The 18,137-nt window shown below is 40.4% G+C and overlaps 1 protein-coding gene across 1 annotated transcript in view; it reads left to right on the top strand.

The window, feature by feature from the left end:
* Appbp2 (amyloid beta precursor protein binding protein 2) overlaps positions 1-14,622 on the top strand; it is a 34,726-nt gene extending 20,104 nt beyond the window's left edge. The window contains exons 6-13 of the mRNA XM_051158188.1: positions 1,925-2,014; positions 5,225-5,292; positions 5,539-5,644; positions 6,713-6,837; positions 8,858-8,943; positions 11,285-11,475; positions 12,127-12,292; positions 12,622-14,622. Coding sequence (XP_051014145.1) covers positions 1,925-2,014; positions 5,225-5,292; positions 5,539-5,644; positions 6,713-6,837; positions 8,858-8,943; positions 11,285-11,475; positions 12,127-12,292; positions 12,622-12,875 — 1,086 coding nt within the window. The 3' untranslated portion in view covers positions 12,876-14,622. The remainder of the gene's footprint in view (positions 1-1,924; positions 2,015-5,224; positions 5,293-5,538; positions 5,645-6,712; positions 6,838-8,857; positions 8,944-11,284; positions 11,476-12,126; positions 12,293-12,621) is intronic.
* The last annotated feature ends 3,515 nt before the right edge of the window (positions 14,623-18,137 follow it).

Below are 18,137 nucleotides of genomic sequence, written 5' to 3'. Positions count from 1 at the left end.
GAAATCCTGTGTTAGTTGAATCTTAATCGGTGCAATTGGTTATATGTTCTTCAGATTAAACTATTTAAACATGAATTTGAGGGTGAGTATTTAATTTGGCAAGCACCTTACCACTGAAATGTTTTAAAGTAGTTGCATTATAGTTACCATAGTTTTAAAAATATTTTTGTACTTCTTTGAAACAAAATATGCTCAGTTAGGAATTTTTAAAAAGTGTTTACTTTTTTATTCTTTATGTACAAAGGCTAACATGATCAGTTTCACTGGGTAGACAGTCTTGAATAATCCACTCAAGGTCGCTCAGCCCAACTTAATGAAGCCTATGTCCTTCGAGTACTGATGGAAACACTGGCAGCACATGTTGAGCCTGTATTTCCGGATCAGACTGTGGCAGTTAGAGCAAACTAACAGGAGCGAAACTTCTGTGGGTGTCAAGTAGAGATGCTGGTGACCCTTCCTGTCTTCAGACAGCCAATGAGGAAAAAGGGCTAGTTATGGTTTCTATTGCTGTGATAAAATGCCATGACCAACAGCTAAGAGAAGCAAGCTCAAATGGAACCCAGAAGCACTATGCTACTGTGTCTTCCTCCATTTTCCGCATAGAAAATAATCCTCTTCTTTAATCTCTAAACCTCTTCCTAAGGACTTTACTTTCCTAGACCTAGCTGCTTTTCTAGACCTCAAGTTCAGGTGCTTGAGGCTTCTCTTCTGTCTCTGGCTCCTTCTTCTAGAGAGATGCTTTTCCTGTCTCCCTCAAGGGATCCTGACTCCTGCCTTACACCCCACCCTGAGAAGTTATTAGATCCACAGTGCTTATTACAACAACATCTAGCATAAAATAGGCCCTACTAAGCAGACAATATAGAAAATAATACTAGGTATTATAGCACACACCGTTAATCCTTGCACCTGGGAGACAGAGACAGTTGGACAGACTGGTCTACATAGCAAGTTCCAGGCCAGTCCAGGCTACATAGTGAATCCTATCTCAGAAAGAAAGAGTGGGTGATAGAGTGATAGAGAAAGGGAAGAAGGGGAGGAAGAATGAGAATATAAAATGTGACAGAAGGGGAAAGAAAATATAGGAAATATAGTCTAGGACTGAAGCCTAAAAGACAAGCTCGGTAAACTAAGGGGCTAAAAGAAGGGGAATGTTTCTTTTTCTTTCTTTTTCAAGACAAGGTTTCTCTGTATCCCTGGCTATCCTGTACTTGCTTTGTAGACCAGGATTGCCCTGAACTCACAGAGATCTTCCTGTCTCTGTTTCCCAAGTGCTGCAGTTATGGCCTGTACCATCATGCCCAGCTTGAAGAATGTTTCTTTTTTTTGTTTTGTTTTGTGTTTTGTTTTTTGTTTTTTTGAGACAGGGTTTCTCTGTGTAGCCTTTGCCATCCTGGACTCACTTTGTAGACCAGGCTGGCCTCAAACTCACAGTGATCCACCTGCCTCTGCCTCCCAAGTGCTGGGATTAAAGGCATGCGCCACCACGCCCGGCTTGAAGAATGTTTCTTAAGGCAATGGGAGATGCTATATACAAAGGCTTCTGAGAAAAATAGAATGTGCCTCATTTCCTGAATGCCTGTAATATTTTAATTTAAAAAAACTGTTTTTGAGGGAGAGTGTTTGGTAGAACTCCTAGGTTCACCCCCAATTCATTGAATTTAGGAAAATCCTCTTGCCTCAGCCTCCTGAAACTGGAATTACAGGTGTGCACCACCACACTTGGCTTCAGAAAAATATAGATATAAGAATAAAAATAGTGTGATCGACCCATACTTTCAAAAAATAGTCTCAGAAAGTTTCAGTCTCAATAATTTTTGTCTTTAAGTAGTTGAAATCTTGTAGGGTAAATTCACAATAATTTCAATAAATACCGTCAGTGTTGAATTTGTCACTGTTCTTTTTCTTTTCAATGTTTTCAAAGGCATACAAGTGGTGTGTTGAGGCAATGAAAGAAATTACAGCAGGCTTACCTGTCAAAGTTGTGGTGGATGTTTTAAGACAAGCTTCTAAGGTAAATATGTTTAAAACATTAAATGTATTATAGATTTATTTGGCTTTAAGTTATTAATAAGTCTTTAATAACTTAGCTGATCTATTAACTAACTTGATCTGTTTTCTCAGTTTCTCTGCTTAGTTTTAGAAACTTAGTTTCTAATCAAAATTGTCCCATGGCTGGGTATGGTGGCTTGCCCTTTTGATCCCAGCTCTTGGGAGTCAGAGGCAGGTGGGTCTCTGAGGTTAACCAGGTCTATATAGTGAGTTCCGGGACAGCCATGGTTACATAGAGAGACCCTGTCTCAAACAAAAACTTAACAAACAAAAAATGATCTCATTTTAAAAGAGAGCTGTGAAATAATTGTTTCAGCTCACTAAAGTATACATCACTGTAATATTTGGTGCTTATTTGGCTTGAATTTCTGTTTTCCTTAAAGTTGTGTAGTAACCTCAATTTCTTACTCAGAAACCATGTGGGACCTGATAACATTTCTGTAGGCTGAGGGCTAGGGCTCCTTGTGTAATAACCTTTCTCCAAGGGTTTCACTTTACAGCAAGAATGCTTGTTATTCTACCTGCTACACAATCTGTATTTGACTTTTTCTCTAGTTTCTTCTTCTGTAAATAAGTATATGAATTCTTTGTTTCCAGGAGCCTTAAAAGGCTTGATGAACTCTCACATACACTCACACTTGAATATTCTATCTTGTTGGTTTTTATCTGAGTTGGCTCAATTTTTTGGGTTAAACACCACTGTTTTTGTGAAATACTAAAATGCTGTTTATTGAGATGTGATCTTGGCATGTTACTTTGACTAGCCTTAAGTGTCTGTGTATTCATGGCTGCCCTCAAATATAACTTTCCTGGGGGTTACAGACATGTCCCAATGTGCCTGGATCTCTATCATTCACTTTGTTTTGTTTGGATTTTTTGTTGTTTGTTGGTTTGGTTTTAGTTTTGGTTTTTTGAGATAGGGTTTCTCTGTATAGTCTTGGCTGTCCTGGACTCACTTTGTAGACCAGGCTGGTCTCGAACTCAGAGATCCGCCTGCCTCTGCCTCCCTATCATTCACTTTAGAGGAAGTGACACTCAGATATCATTCATATGAGAAAAAGATATTAACCTGCTTAATTTAAACATTAAGTATGTGTTTATATGAAATAATAACATGTGAGCCAGGTGTGGTGGCACACACCTTTAATCCCAGCACTCAGGGGGTAGAGGCAGACAGATCTTTGAGGCCAGCCTGGTCTACAAAGCCAGTGCTAAGATAACATAGAGAAACCCTGTCTTGAAAAACTAATAAATAAATAATAACAACAGCAACATGCATTATTTTGTATGTGCACATCGTATTAGAGTTTAAAAAACCGGCAATCCTTATGGTTAAAAATATTTTTTAAAAAACCGAAAACTTGCAATTCTTCTGTACATACAAAAATTATTGTTTGAGTCAGTGGCCACAGTAACCTGCTGTCCCAGATCTTGTTTGATCTAATAAACTAATGGGGGAAAGTAGCATGACCTGTGCTTGCTTTGGCAGCACATACACCAAATAGTATGGTCTGTAAATAGCAGGTGCTATTTAACAGAATGTCCAATCAGATGGTCAGTAGGGTAAGGCACTTACCACCAGGCATGACAACTGAATTCAACCTCTGAGAGACTCATGTGCTAGAAGTAAAGAACCAACTGCTGTAAGCTGTCCTGTGACCTCCACAGACTCTATTCATCTGTGCATACGTGCGTGTGCACACAACAAATAATTTAAAGTGTAAGACTAGCAAGGTGGCTCAGCAGTTAAGCACTGGCTGCTTTCCTAGAAGACTCAGGTTTGATTTCAGCACCCACATGGCAGCTCACAAACACCTGTAACTCCACTTCCAGGAGCTCTAACATCTTCTTTTGGCAAACATATGCACATATGCTGGGCGTGGTGGCACATGCAGGTAATCCCTGTGTTCAGGGAGGCAGAGGCAGGCGGATCTTCGTGAGTTCGAGCACAGCATTATCTACTCCAGGACAGCCAGGGCTTTGGTAAACAGAAGCCCTGATTTGGAAAAAAGAAAGGAAGGAAAGAAAGAAAGAAAAGAAGGAAAGAAAATGTACATACACACATATTTATATAAAGAAAACGAGAAAAGTTTATTTCCACCCATTCCAGAAATGGAATATTATACTTAAAAATACTATGCTGCAGTGGAGTATGCCACCTTTAATCCCAGCACCTGGGAGGCAGAGGCAAGCAGATCACTGTGATTTCAAGGCCAGCCTGGTCTACAAAGGGAGCCCAGGACAGCCAAGGCTACACAGAGAGACCCAGTCTTGAAAAAACAAACAAAAAAAACTATGCTGAGTCTTCCAACATTGTATTTAAATATTGTAAAAGGGAAAGCATGTACCAGTTTGTGGATTACCTTTGTTATAACAGGTTTTTGTTTGTTGGTTGGTTTTGGTTTTTTATGTGGTTTTTGTTGTTGTTTTTTGTTTGTTTGCTTGGTTAGTTTTTGGTGACAGGGTCTCTCTGTGTAGCTTTGGCTGTCCTGGACTTGCTTTGTAGACCAGGCTGACCTCTTAACTCACAGCGATCTGCCTTCCTCTGCCTCCCAAGTGCTGGGATTAAAGGTGTACGCCACCACGCCCAGCTTTGGTTTTGGTTTTTTGAGGCAAGGTTTCTCTGCGTAGCTCTGGCTGTCTTGAAATTTGCTCTGTAGACCTGGCTAGATTGACCTTGACCTCAGTGATCAGCTTGCCCTTTGAATGCTGGTATTAAAGGCACGTGCCACCCAGCCTGGCTGCTATAACAGGTTCATACTGGAAATGCCTATCAGAATCTCCCCAAATTGTTTACAGACCAGATTCTTATAAAGTTACTAGAAGTTACAAATTGAATGAATCTTTGAAATGTTTCTTTCCCTCCCTCCCTCCCTCCCTCCCTCCCTCCTTTCTTTCTTTCTTTCTTTCTTTCTTTCTTTCTTTCTTTCTTTCTTTCTTTCTTTCTTTCATGTGTGTAGCCCTGGCTGTCCTGGACTCACTTTGTAGAACAGACCAGACTGGCCTCGAACTCACAGCCATCTGCCTGCCTCTGCCTCCCAAGTGCTGGGATTAAAGTCGTGCACCACCACACCTGGCCTATCATTAGCTATTATAGTGTGAATTCCAACTATACTATTGTAGCACACTAACTGCTGGAGAGGTATTTAATAATTTCCCTCTTTGTTTTTAGGCTTGTGTAGTCAAACGTGAATTTAAGAAGGCTGAGCAGTTAATTAAACATGCAGTGTATTTGGCACGGTAAGTGATTGTTATTGTTATTAAAGATGCTGTTTTGATGTATTTCTCCGCTTTTTTGGTTTTTCGAGACAGGGTTTCTCTGTGTAGCCTTGGCCATCCTGGACTCACTTTGTAGACCAGGCTGGCCTCGAACTCACAGCGATCCACCTGCCTCTGCCTCCCGAGTGCTGGGATTAAAGGCGTGCGCCACCACGCCTGGCTTTATTTCTCCGCTTTATATGCTAATGGTTCTGTATCTTTTCATAGAGATCATTTTGGATCCAAACACCCAAAATATTCTGACACACTGCTAGATTATGGGTTCTACTTACTCAATGTGGACAATATCTGCCAGTCTGTTGCAATTTACCAGGTATGTTAGTGACTATGTCCCTTTGCTTTTAACCAAAGTTGACTTGCTGACCTATATTTGTTTGTCATTTGTAAACTAGATTAAAATAACTCTTGCAGGGGCTAGAGAGATGGCTCAGTTAAGAGCACTGGCTGTTCTTTCAGAGGTCCCAGGTTCAATTCCCAGCTTCCTGGCAGCCATATGGCAGGTCACAACTATCTGTAACTGTAGTTACTGGGGATCTAACACCATCACACAGGCAAAATACCAATGCACATAAAATAAAAATAATTTTTAGAAAAGCAATAGCAGACCAATTTAAAATAGATGATAGATAGATAGTTCTTTGACCCCTACCTTTCCTGTAGGCCTCACCGTTACTTTACTACATGTTCCATAAGAGGCTTCAGAGTTAAATGTTTTCAGAATTGAAGAGTGCCAGGCATGGTGGAGCACGCCTATAATCCCAGCCCTTGGGAGGCAGAGGCAGGCAGATCTCCTGAAGTTCAAGGCCAGCCTGGTCTACAAAAAGACTCCAGGATAGCCACGGCTACACGAGAAATCCTGTCTCAAAAACCAAAAACAAACCAAAACAAACCAAAAAAGGAATTGAAGAAAATCATCCAGGACTAGAAGCCTCAGGTTGTGAGCCTGTTCTTCCTGTCTGTGGTTTGCCCATGCCATGGCTTAATTTTGAGGAGGATTTATCAGGTCTAGCAATAATTTTAGACCTTGTGATTGTTACTTCAGGTAAATGATGTCGTGTAGCATGGCGCCGGACAACATATCGCTGACTCTGCAGTTCTTGTAAGGAAGGGTGTATGTAGCAGAAGCTGTTAGGGCTGACTGTGAGGCTGGTGGAGCACTGCCTTATATACCTGACTGCTGAAAAACAACTCACACGGCTTCCTAGACAGGGAAGTCTTCACAGAACCAGGTCTTTTGGGGAAACTTGCAAGTTCTGCTCTTGGTTAAATCTGCAGGAGTTTCCCATTTGAAATGTAAAGGGTTGGGTCCATAGAGTGTACGAGTAGTTCATTTAACTTAGGTAGTATACAATATTACTAAATGTCTTTATGATTCTTTCAGGCAGCACTTGACATTCGGCAGTCAGTGTTTGGTGGCAAAAATATTCACGTGGCTACAGCTCATGAAGACCTGGCTTATTCTTCCTATGTTCACCAGTACAGTTCTGGAAAATTTGACAATGCACTGTAAGTTCCACCTTCTTTTCTGAGAAGGATAATACTGTTTCCCCTAGTGTAGTAGACTTTAAGCATTACATGGATATATTCGTCTTCCTGTTGGTATAAGGTGTCCACTTAGGCTTCCTGTGGTATCATATTAAAGTTTTGTATATTTCCATGTGGAACGAGCTCTTCAGTTTTTCCTTTAGGTTTTTGGTTTTGGTTTTATTTTAGTAACTAGTAGCCTCTGGCTCCATGGCAGATTTAACAATTTATAAATGCATTGCTTAGAAAAACAGAAACACTGGATAAATTATAGCTATTCTTTTAAATGTAACTAAGCTTGCAGGAGTGAGAAAAAATCCCCAGCAACAAATAATGTGCACCGAATCCTCAGCCATAGACTGTGGCCCACATGCAAAGTAATTTTGTGGGTCAGATAAGCTCATTTGTTTCTCTGTTTCCTATGACTATTTCATGCCATATTGTAGAAATACGCTGCCAACATAACAAAGTATTTGCTGTGTAGCTTCTTACAAAGAAAGTTTTTTTTGGTTTTTTTTTGGATCTGATATAAAAGAAGAAACCAGTAAAATTTTGAAGGAAAATTTAAGACAAAAAAGCAGGCCAGGTATGGCAGGTAGGACATACCTGTAATCCCAGCAGCACTAGTGCTGGGTCAAGAGATCAAGAATCAAAGCACTTGCTGCCAAGCGTGACAACCTGAGTCCCATATGGTGGAAGGGGAAAACTGACTCCTCCTAGCTTTCCTCTAACAGCCTTTTTTTTTTTTTTTAATTTAAAATTCAGGGCTAGTCTGGGCTATACAGTGAGTTCCAGGCCAACCTAGACTACACAGCAAGACCCCTTTCTTCATAAAAAACAAACTTTTTCAAAGGCAGGCTTTACTTTTTTGCATGGGATCTAATGTCATCCAGGCTGGCCTTGTACTCTGGGCTGAAACAGTCCTCCTGCTTCCTCTTGAGAGCTGGGAATTTTAAGTGAAACAAGATACATCCTCCATCATGGCCGAGCCTTGAAAGTGCTAACTTACAGAAGCTAGTCTCAAATGACCACATTCTGTCTGGTTTCATTTCTATCCAGTTAGGCGGATCTAGAAACAGAAAATGAGTGACTCTTAGAGCTAGGTGTTGGAAGAATGTGGGATTGCTAGGTGTATATAGATTTGTTGTCTTTTGTTTTTTTGTTTGTTAAGTGATAAAAATGTCCAAAAATTCTTACGCCTTTAATCCCAGCACCGAGGAGGCAAACAAACAAACAAAACCAATAACACTGAAGGTAAGGCAGGATAGTTGCCATGAGTTTGAGGCTAGCCTAGGCTAGTAAATGAAATCATGCCTCAAAGCAAGCAACCAAAAAAAGAAAGAAAGAAAAGAAAGAAAGAATGCTATTTCAGAAGACCCGAGTTTGGCTCAAAAAACTCTGACTTACAGCCACCTGTAACTCCAGCCCAAGAGGAATGCAACACTTGTGCATGTACATACCCACACTCAGATATATAATTTAAAATGATAAAAATAAATCTTATTTTAAAAGAACAATAGCAAGTATAACAGGTGTGTAGTTTACCTTGTGTTTAGTGGGCAGAGCTACGAACAGATAACCAGATGTTACTGTGGACAGAAAAGCAAACTACATGCACATGGAGGGGAAAGCACTGCAGAGAAAAAAGAGCAAATGCTAGAGTGAGCAGTTTTCATCCAGAGAATAGCCAGGTGCGTGTGATTGGAGGCTAAGAGGGTTGGCGTGGGAATGGCAGAGTGAATGGGTGAGTGTGCGCACATGCCACATGAGTGCAGGGGCCAGGAAAGAGAGTCATCCTCTGGAGCTGGAGTTGCAGGAGTGAGTGAGCCACCCAGCGTGCGTGCAGGGACTTGAACAAGTGCTCTTAATTGCTGAGCCATCTCTTCAGTCCCAGAAGTCTTTGATTTGTAGTTTATAGTTTTACTGGTACTTTGTGCTAATATTATAATACATGTTACTTTTAACTAAAAGAAACAGTAGACTGTATCTATGTGTATTGCAGATTTCATGCAGAAAGAGCCATTGGTATCATCACCCACATCCTACCTGAAGATCATCTTCTTCTGGCTTCCTCAAAGAGGGTGAAAGGTACCTTTGTGATCTAGTCTCAGATGATTGTACATTGATATGTGGCATAAAATAAGGCTGTTACATTGTATGGATATATATCTAAAATATTTTTCTCAACTCCCTGGTTCACCTCTTTAATATAACTGTTGCTTGTTCATTTTACTTCTTCCCTCCTTCCCCCCTGCTTCCCTTTCCTTTGAATAAGACAGGAGAGCAGTGCAGAGCTAGGAAAGAGAGGGCGTGGTTTCCAGGGTTACCTTACAGCACAGTATTCCTTTACCTCAACTTTGCAGTGTTTTTGCCAAATACCACTTTCTTTGCTTCCTTTAAATTTTCCGCTAATCCTCATGAGTGCTCTTTCTTTAATTTGTTGATTCTGTTGTGACTAGATCACCCTAGTGGTAGTTCTGTGCACATGGACGAGTCTTACTCTAATTCTGGATTATCTTAATTCAGTTTAATCCTAGCAGTTAAGTTAGATACTAAGGAGAAAAGATAAATTGTCCCTCCAAGCTGCACTCACCATTTTGTTACTCCTTTCTTTGTTTAAACACTATACTAAAGGGCCAGTGAGGTGGCTAAGGGGGTGAGTGGACCTGCTGCCAAGTGGTGCAACCTAAAGTCCATCCCTACCACATAAGGAACTGGCTACCACTTGCTTGTTTTCTCACCTCCACCTCTGCCCCTACACACACACACACACACACACACACACACCCACGCGCGCGCGCTCTCTCTCGCTCTCGCGTGCTCTCTCTCTCTCTCTCTCTCTCTCTCTCTCTCTCTCTTTAACTCTCTCTAACTCTCTCTAAATGTTGGAAGAACAGTTTATAACCCCATTTTTTTCCACCTATTATGTCCTGAACTTTTTTTCGGGGCCAGCGGCCGGCGGGGGTTCTTTGTAGCATTGGCTGTCCTGGACCCTTTGTAGACCAGGCTGGTCTTTAACTCAGAATGATCCACCTGCCTCTGCCTTCCAAGTGCTGAGATTAAAGGTGTGCAACACATAGGTGTACACCGCTTTTTCTTCTTTCTTCTTCTTCTTCTTCTTCTTCTTCTTCTTCTTCTTCTTCTTCTTTTTCTTCTTCTTCTTCTTCTTCCTCCTCCTCTTCCTCCTCCTCCTCCTCCTCTTCTTCTTCTTCCTCCTCCTCCTCCTCCTCCTCCTCCTCTTCTTCTTCTTCTTCTTCTTCTCTTCCTCCTTCTAAATTTTTTCTTGTTTTTCGAGACAGGGTCTTTCTGTGTTAGCTTTGGCTATCCTAGAGTCTCTTTGTAGACCAGGCTGGCCTCGAACTTACAGCGATCCGCCAGCCTCTGCCTCCCAAGTGCTGGGATTAAAGGTGTGTACCACCATCACCCGGCTCTTCTAAACTTAATCTCATCTCTGGTATTAAAACTGTTTTAAACCTTTTTTTTTTTTAAATGCTGCCATAAGGTAACTTTCTCTTCACTATCTTTGTGCATGACAATGCCAAGAAATAAAATTAACTGGTAGTATCTGTATTCTTAAGTCTTTATATGGGATTTGAAAACTATGAATGGAACTTTGAAATTGAAATGTCTTCTGGCCTGATTGGGTTGGTTGAATAAATAGGAGAAAACTTTTTATTCAGTTATGATTGGTTAGAGGCTATGTTTTATTAAGGGTGGCTGCAGGATTGTCCAAGTGCTTAAAGAACTCCCTGATGGTTGCATAACTGTAGCTTTCACTTCTCCTATCACTACTCTTTACTTTTTTGTATATTTATTTGTTGGTTTGGTTTGGTTTTTTGAGACAAGGTCTCATATAGTCCAGGCTGCCCTTGAACTTGTGCTGTAACCAAGGCTAGCCTTCAACTCTCTATCCCCCTGCCTCAGCCTCCCCATTGCTCACATAAGCACTCACTACCATTTCCAGGGGGCCATTTTCTTTTTAAAAGCAAATTTCTACCTACAGAATGAAACAAACTATTACAGTAGAAGCTGATTCTACAAAATAATTAAAGAACACTATTTTCCCCCTAATTTGAATGAATATTCTGTATAAGTAGAACAACTTTCCCAAAAGTGTACTGTTGAAGTGTAATGGCTTGACCGGACACCATGGCATACACACGGACTCCCAGCATTAGAAAGAAACTGAAGCAGGAGGGAGGATTACCATGAATTCAAAGCCAGTCTGGGCCAAAAATCTAAGAGCCCTTCTCAAAAATAAAACAAAGCAACAACAAAACCCCCAGCAAATGTAGATTTGAAATTGTCCAGTTCTAAAACACAGTTGGTTATGTATTCAAGATTCAGTAATACAGTCTTGAATTTTCACTTAAATATCCCTTTGGGAAATGAATTTTAAGTTTCCTAATGTATCTCTTTCTTTGTTCAGCACTCATTTTAGAGGAGATTGCAATTGACTGTCATAACAAAGAAACGGAACAGAGGTTGCTTCAAGAAGCACATGACTTGCACTTGTCTTCACTCCAACTAGCTAAGAAAGCTTTTGGAGAATTTAATGTACAGACCGCAAAACACTATGGAAACCTTGGAAGACTTTATCAGTCAATGAGAAAATTTAAGGTAAAAAGGGCTTATATTCTTTTTTCTCTAAATAGTAAATTAAAAACAGTAAATCTTCAATAATCTTAAATAATAAAGCATACAATTGTTTTGCGTAGACCAAGTTTAAATTAATTTTGGGAATGTGATAACTCATTATTTTTTTTCTTTTTGAGACAGGATCTGTCTATACAGTTCTGGCTATCCTAGAACTCACTATATAGACCAGGCCGGCCTCGAACTCACAGAGATCCACCTTCCACTGCAGGACTTAAAGGCGTGTGCTCTCACACCCATCTTCATATTCATTTTAGCAGGCCCTCTTTACTGCTTTTTTAAAATTTTTGGTGTTTTTGATGTTTTTGTTATAGCAGCATCTCTGTGTAGCTTAAGCTGTCAGTCCTTCTGCCGCTGCCTGCCTGCCTAGCTTAGAGTGTCTGTTTATTTTTTACCTTTATTGCTTTAGGCTTTAGGACCATTACTCTCATCAACTTTTGCAGTTTACCAAAACCAGTTTTTCATTAGCAGTTTTGAAAAGGCGCAGGGTGTTCTTTGATCTTACTCCTAATGATGTTCATAAACTGTAGTTGGTATTTAGAACACACTTGCTCACTGAGTAGAATTGTCCTAAGAACATGTGCAACCCAGTGTTGTATTTGGCCTATTTTTCAGGAAGCTGAAGAGATGCACATAAAAGCAATTCAGATCAAGGAGCAGCTTCTTGGTCAAGAAGATTATGAAGTCGCCCTTTCGGTGGGACATCTGGCATCCTTATATAATTACGACATGAATCAGTATGAAAATGCTGAGAAACTGTATTTGCGATCTATAGCAATTGGTATGTTCCTTTAAATCTTTCTTAGTCAGGTTTCTAGAGAACATGTCCATATTCTTTCTCCCTGTAGCCCTGGCTGTCCTGGAACACTTTAAACCTGAACTAGTTCGAGGCCAGCCTGGTCTACAAAGTGAGTCCAGGACAGCCAAAGCTACACAGAGAAACCCTGTCTCGAAAAACAAAAAAAGAAAAAGAAAAACCAAAAATAAGAACAGGGCAGCTAGAGCTACACAGAGAAACTATCATCTCAAAACAAAACAAAACAAAAAGAATTGTATAAAATCAAAACATTTTTTTGTGCGTTATTTGATCTACGTTTTTTGTTACTTTAGGAAAGAAACTGTTTGGTGAAGGCTACAGTGGACTAGAATATGATTACCGAGGCCTCATTAAACTTTACAACTCCATTGGAAATTATGAAAAAGTGTTTGAGTATCACAACGTTCTGTCTAACTGGAACCGGTTGCGAGATCGACAGTATTCAGTGACCGATGCCCTTGAAGATGTCAACAGCAGCCCCCAGTCCACTGAAGAAGTGGTGCAGGCATTCCTGATGTCTCAGAATGCTGAGGGACCAAGCTGCTGAGGGACAGCCTCAGCTAACAATTACCTTTTCCCAGATTCCAGGGAATTCATACTGTGAAATCAAAACCATGTTGTTTTGGGGCTGGCATTTGCATTGAAACACTGATCCAGCCCATTGAAGGCCCTATTTCGGGTAGTCCTGTATTGCAGTTCCTGTAGAATAAGCATATATTGAGTTATGTCAGCATGTGCCGCGTATATAAGTAGTCCCACATTCTCACCCTAGCAGAACACCAGAAAACCTTTTTTTTTTTTTCCTTTTTAAGAAATAATTCATTTTTCAGAAAGCCTAAAAGGAAAAAAAACGAACCCCTAAATAAAGTTATTTAAGAGTTTAAAAGAGTTGCATTCTTATTATGTAAGGATGATTTTAACAACTTTTAAACATTTCTTCCATGTGGAGGTATTCAGTGCTGTATTGGAAGGAAATTTTATGGAAAACTCTTTATATGCAGTATAGAAAAGTAACACAGGTACTAATAAAGGGGGCAGAGGCACCCTGACACAGATTTCCCAGATCAGTGCATGCAGCCATTCCAGGGCTGTGTCTCAGTGTGAACTGTCAGACTCATCTCACTGGGCCAGTGTCAGACTGTCAGTTACAGAGCACCAGGGAGACCAGCAGCGCTAGTGAGATAGATACTCTCATAGGGTTTGCTACCAGGACCAGAAGGATCTAAAAGGACCAGGCACCCGTGGAAGGTGTTATTTGGACCAGAGGCTTTAGATTGTTATTTTAGTCACTGCACTTGCCTTTTCTGATAGAACAGTTTCATTTACATAGAATGCAAAGTACTAATGAGTTTTATTTATATCACAGATACAAAACTATGGGATGTGGACAGTGGCAGTGGCAAATCTTCAGTCGAGGTACATAGATGGCAGTGTCATACACAAGTGTGTAACTGTCTGCTCCGGCCACCCTCACTTAATCTTCTCCCTAGTACTCCATGTTAGCAAACATAGGGCTAAGAGTCAGGAAATAACTCATGTTCAGATGAGAACTTTATGTTACTGTATGGTTTGTGGGGATTAAGAAGATTGAATGCACAAAAAAGTTTAGAAAATCCTTCATTTTTATGGAAAATAATAATAGGACAACCAGTCATTTTAACTAAAATCCAGGAGTCAAGTGGGAAAATCCTCCAATTATTGTGTCTCTTTTACTGGTTGGGGCTTTGGTTTTCTAATTTTTTTAAAGCTAGCCAGGTTATTTAATATGGACTAATATTCAATTGCTAAGTTGTGACATGTAATGAAAAGATCTTTTGCTGTTACCTCAATTCTTAGCACAGTGGCCCATCTCTTGCCTCTGTAGTTAAGAATCTGGGTTTCTCCCCTATTTTCAGGGGTTCCTGACGTGGCCGTTAGATACACTGCTCCTGGCAGTGCTTGGAGTAGTATATAGGTGGGTGGGTGGGTGTCAGATTTTGTTCTTTTAGCATGCTTGTTGAGTAAGGGGGGAAGTTATCATGTACAGAAACATTAATTTAGTGACTTCACAATTTACCTTAAACTCTTTTTTGAACTTCCCAATTTTATCTTTGTTTGAAACTGCTATTTGCAGTTTTAGTGAAGCCAGGGCACTTAGGTCCTTAGATGGGAACTCAGTGAGTATGTACCCCAGCAGGCGAGGCCGGCTAACACAGCAGCTTTGAGTTTGGCGACTTGAATTTATTCCTCTAACTGAATTTCTTTTCAAAGAATAAATTGGCACACTTGCAATTTATGCAGCTGGTCTCCTCCCAGTTAATTATAGTCAAGAGTCACCTTGACTAAGGAGTAGCATTTCTAAGTTACTCAGTTCAAGCCTCACAGGCCGATATATTTGATACCTCCAAAGACATTTTCAGGGTAGGCTTTGTATACTTTTATTGGCTGTTTAGAGCCCTGTGGTATGTTTGTGGTATAGGAATGTCATGGTAAATCGTTTTTCAATAAATATTTTGAAACTTAAGTTTCCACATGATTTTTTTTTAATCTGAATTTTTGGTGTTGTGCACATAGAGCATTTTGCATAGTCAGATAACTTCTGGGCTCATCTTTGTTCACTCAGTTCAAACTTAACTCCTACTTGAGTGATAAGGTACATGCTCTTTAGAAGTCTGTGCTGACAGGCTGCTGATGTCAGGTGACAGCCAGCCCCCACCCCAGTCCCTCCATCTTGCCTCTGTATTTCATAAAAGTTAATCTATTACCTACACTAGCAGTCTGTTTTCTTAAGTGATGTGATTCTAGTGGAAAAGTAATGCCCTAATAATTTCTAGTGTGGAACTGACCAGTTAGCAAGGGCATTACGATGATGTGGTGAGAGGAATGCCGCCATAATTTTACTTTTAAAAATGCATTAAAGCAGGATGTGATAGCTTTTATCCATAATCTCAGTATTCAGGAGGCTGAGTGAGACAGAAAGATGTTTTAAGTTCCAGACAGCATGGGCTACAAAGAAAGATTCTTCCTCAAACAAAAATCTCAAAGGAAAAACTGAATAAAATTTACCTCACAACAATCAATAGCTTGCATGTAATTTTAAATAAAGGCCCATGGTGTCGCCCTCCCCTGAATTTCCTTATTCCTAAGGCTTGGTGCTACTCCAGGTAGGGGCATGGGAGAGCTTGTGCATGTGTGCACGTGCGTCACCTGCATTCAGTTTAATAGCACCAACTGGGGTTTTAGTGTTATGTGTGTGGGTCCTGAGGCTAGACTGTTCCCTGAGGATTTGGGCTGTACATTATTTTTAAGCAACAGCTCCCCAGTCCCTGCCCGGGTCTTCCTGCTATGAGACCCACGATCCGAATAGAGCCCTTTGTGTTAGACCGTGAGCAGGTTTGTTATCTCGTGCGCATTAAGTACAAGAAGCTGCACATGGTGGGAGCAACCTGGGAGGCTGAGACAGAAGAATCACTTGAAATCAGCTAAGGCAGTAAGCCTAGGAAGACCCTGTCTCAAGAATTAAATGCAAGTGCAGCAGCTGCAAGCTCGGCAGTCTTGAACTCCCATTGAACTTGTCTTTAAAGTGCAAACAGCTGCATCTAAATATGATGCAAGCTTTTGGCTAAAACTTTCCAAATTCAACGAATGGTTTGCTAAGAAACAGGTGTTATTAACTGCCACTTATTTTTTGTTTTCCTCTAGGGTTTTTAGCCTTGCTGCTTCCAATTTTCTTTTTCTGGATGGCAAAGTTACTACTGGAAATAAAATCTTATTGATAAATACTGAATTTTAAGAGTTTTATTTTTGTTTTAAAGATTAACACTTTTTGCCTCTTGGCTTTAGAGGACTGCAGATCACCTGGAAAAAGGATTTATTTTAAATGGAACATTTGGATTTGTGTACAGATTAACACTACTAGTTTTTTTGTCCCCAAATCTCAGGAATGTTTTAGACAGAAAAATGGCTTTTCCCCTGATGGTGATTTGAAGGTGTGTGCTTTAGGATGTAACCCTATTGTTAACTGCAGTTTTGGGTATCTAGCATGAGTGGCCTTAATGAGTTTGTTGAAGTGCACATGTTTTTCGAAAGTAAAATTTAAGATTAAATATATATGCTATATATAGATATCTAGGAAACTTGGTTGTGGTGCACAAAGTGTTGGATCACTGAATTGCAGGTACCATTTATATCACTCATTTCTATATGTTTCTTTTATGGGAAAATATGTTGCCATGGTGACTAAACTTTTTCAATTTAGTTTAACTTTTATTATGTGAATGAATGCTACATTTTATTAAATACTACCAGGTCAGTACTATTTTTATACCTTAACTAAGCAACGGGGGGGGGGGGGGGGGGAGGGGCTAGTTTAATAGGCTCAAAATTTTTAAAATACCCTTAATGGAATAATTACAAATGAATCACTAACATTCTTTACAGGAAAATCCCCACTACTAGTGCCACAGTAATTTCTATAGAAATATCTATGGTCATTAATAGATTATGCTGAAGACAGTTCATTGAGTCCAAACAGCCTTTCATACCATTCTCACCGACTTGTAGTGCCCACCATTATTTGTAACTATTAAATCACACTAAGTATGTTTGTAACCAGCATTGTGATATATTCTGTACTTGTATTGCTAAATGAATTATTGATCTAATAAATAGAGTGTTCCTGCATTCATAATGTATATTTCCAATTGAGTTGTGATTGCTTTGGATTGGAATTCATGGTTTTTTGTTTTTGTCTTTTGGGTTATTGTTTTGGTTGGTTGGTTGGTTTATCAAGACAGGGTCTCTCTGTGTTAGCCTTGGCTGTCTTAGAGTCACTTTGTAGACCAAGCTGGCCTTGAACTCACAGCGATCCGCCTGCCTCTGCCTCCCCAGTGCTGGGATTAAAGGCATGCACCACCATGCCTGGCCAGTTTTTGTTTTGTTGTTTGGTTTTTGGAGACAAGGTTTCTCTGTATCCTTGGGTGTCCTGGACTCTGTAGACCAGGCTGGCCTTGAATTTACAGAGATCCCCCTGCCTCTGCCTCATAGGAAGGAGATGGGTCTTTTAAAACGAACTCTTCCATGAAGCAGCCAGCCAAAAGAATTGCAGGCCACATTTTAAATGTTTTGAAGTGTATGAGTGTGTGGTGCCTGTATGTGGGTGTCTGCCGGGACCAGAAGATGGTGTCAAGGACCCTGGAGCTAAGATTCCAGACATGTGGTTGTAGGCCACCACATGGCAAAGATGGTGGCAACCAAACCCAGGTCCTATGGAAGAGCTGCCTCTTAACCTCTTTGACTGCCCCGCCCAGAGGCCTCACTCTGAACTAAAGTAAAGCAAGTGCCTGCACAAAACCCTGCTTCGCCTGCCTTTCACCACTTGCTTCCTCTGCAATGTTAAAGTTACAGTTTGTCTTTCTGCATAAAGTTTGAAGTGGAAGTGCAGCATGTTACTCCAGTTCCTTAAAGCACTTCCCATACAGTCTCGTGGCTGGTAATATTCAGCTTTGTAAATAATAAATAGCTTACCTTGTGATGGATATATTAGCCAAACTACAGATGCTTTAGTTATTACTATAGGTGATTAAAAAAAGAAAGAAAAAAGAAATTCAAGATGGTTTGGGGTGTAGCTCAGTGGTAGAACATGCACTACAACGCACGAGAACTTGATTGAGTACTCAGCAGTACCCCCCAAGTGAGCACAGACACCTGCTAGGATAACTTTTAAAACAAGTATGGTGAGGATGTGGAAGGACTAGGTCTATGTGCACTGTAGTGGAAACCTGAAATGGTAGGTGTTATGGGAAACAATATGGAGGAGCCTCAAAAAAGG

The sequence above is a fragment of the Acomys russatus genome, chromosome 16, assembly GCF_903995435.1.
Source record: "Acomys russatus chromosome 16, mAcoRus1.1, whole genome shotgun sequence".
NCBI classification, from domain to species: Eukaryota; Metazoa; Chordata; class Mammalia; order Rodentia; family Muridae; genus Acomys; species Acomys russatus.
The sequence above is the reverse complement of the archived record's forward strand: the minus strand, read 5'-3'. Positions and strand labels throughout refer to the sequence as shown.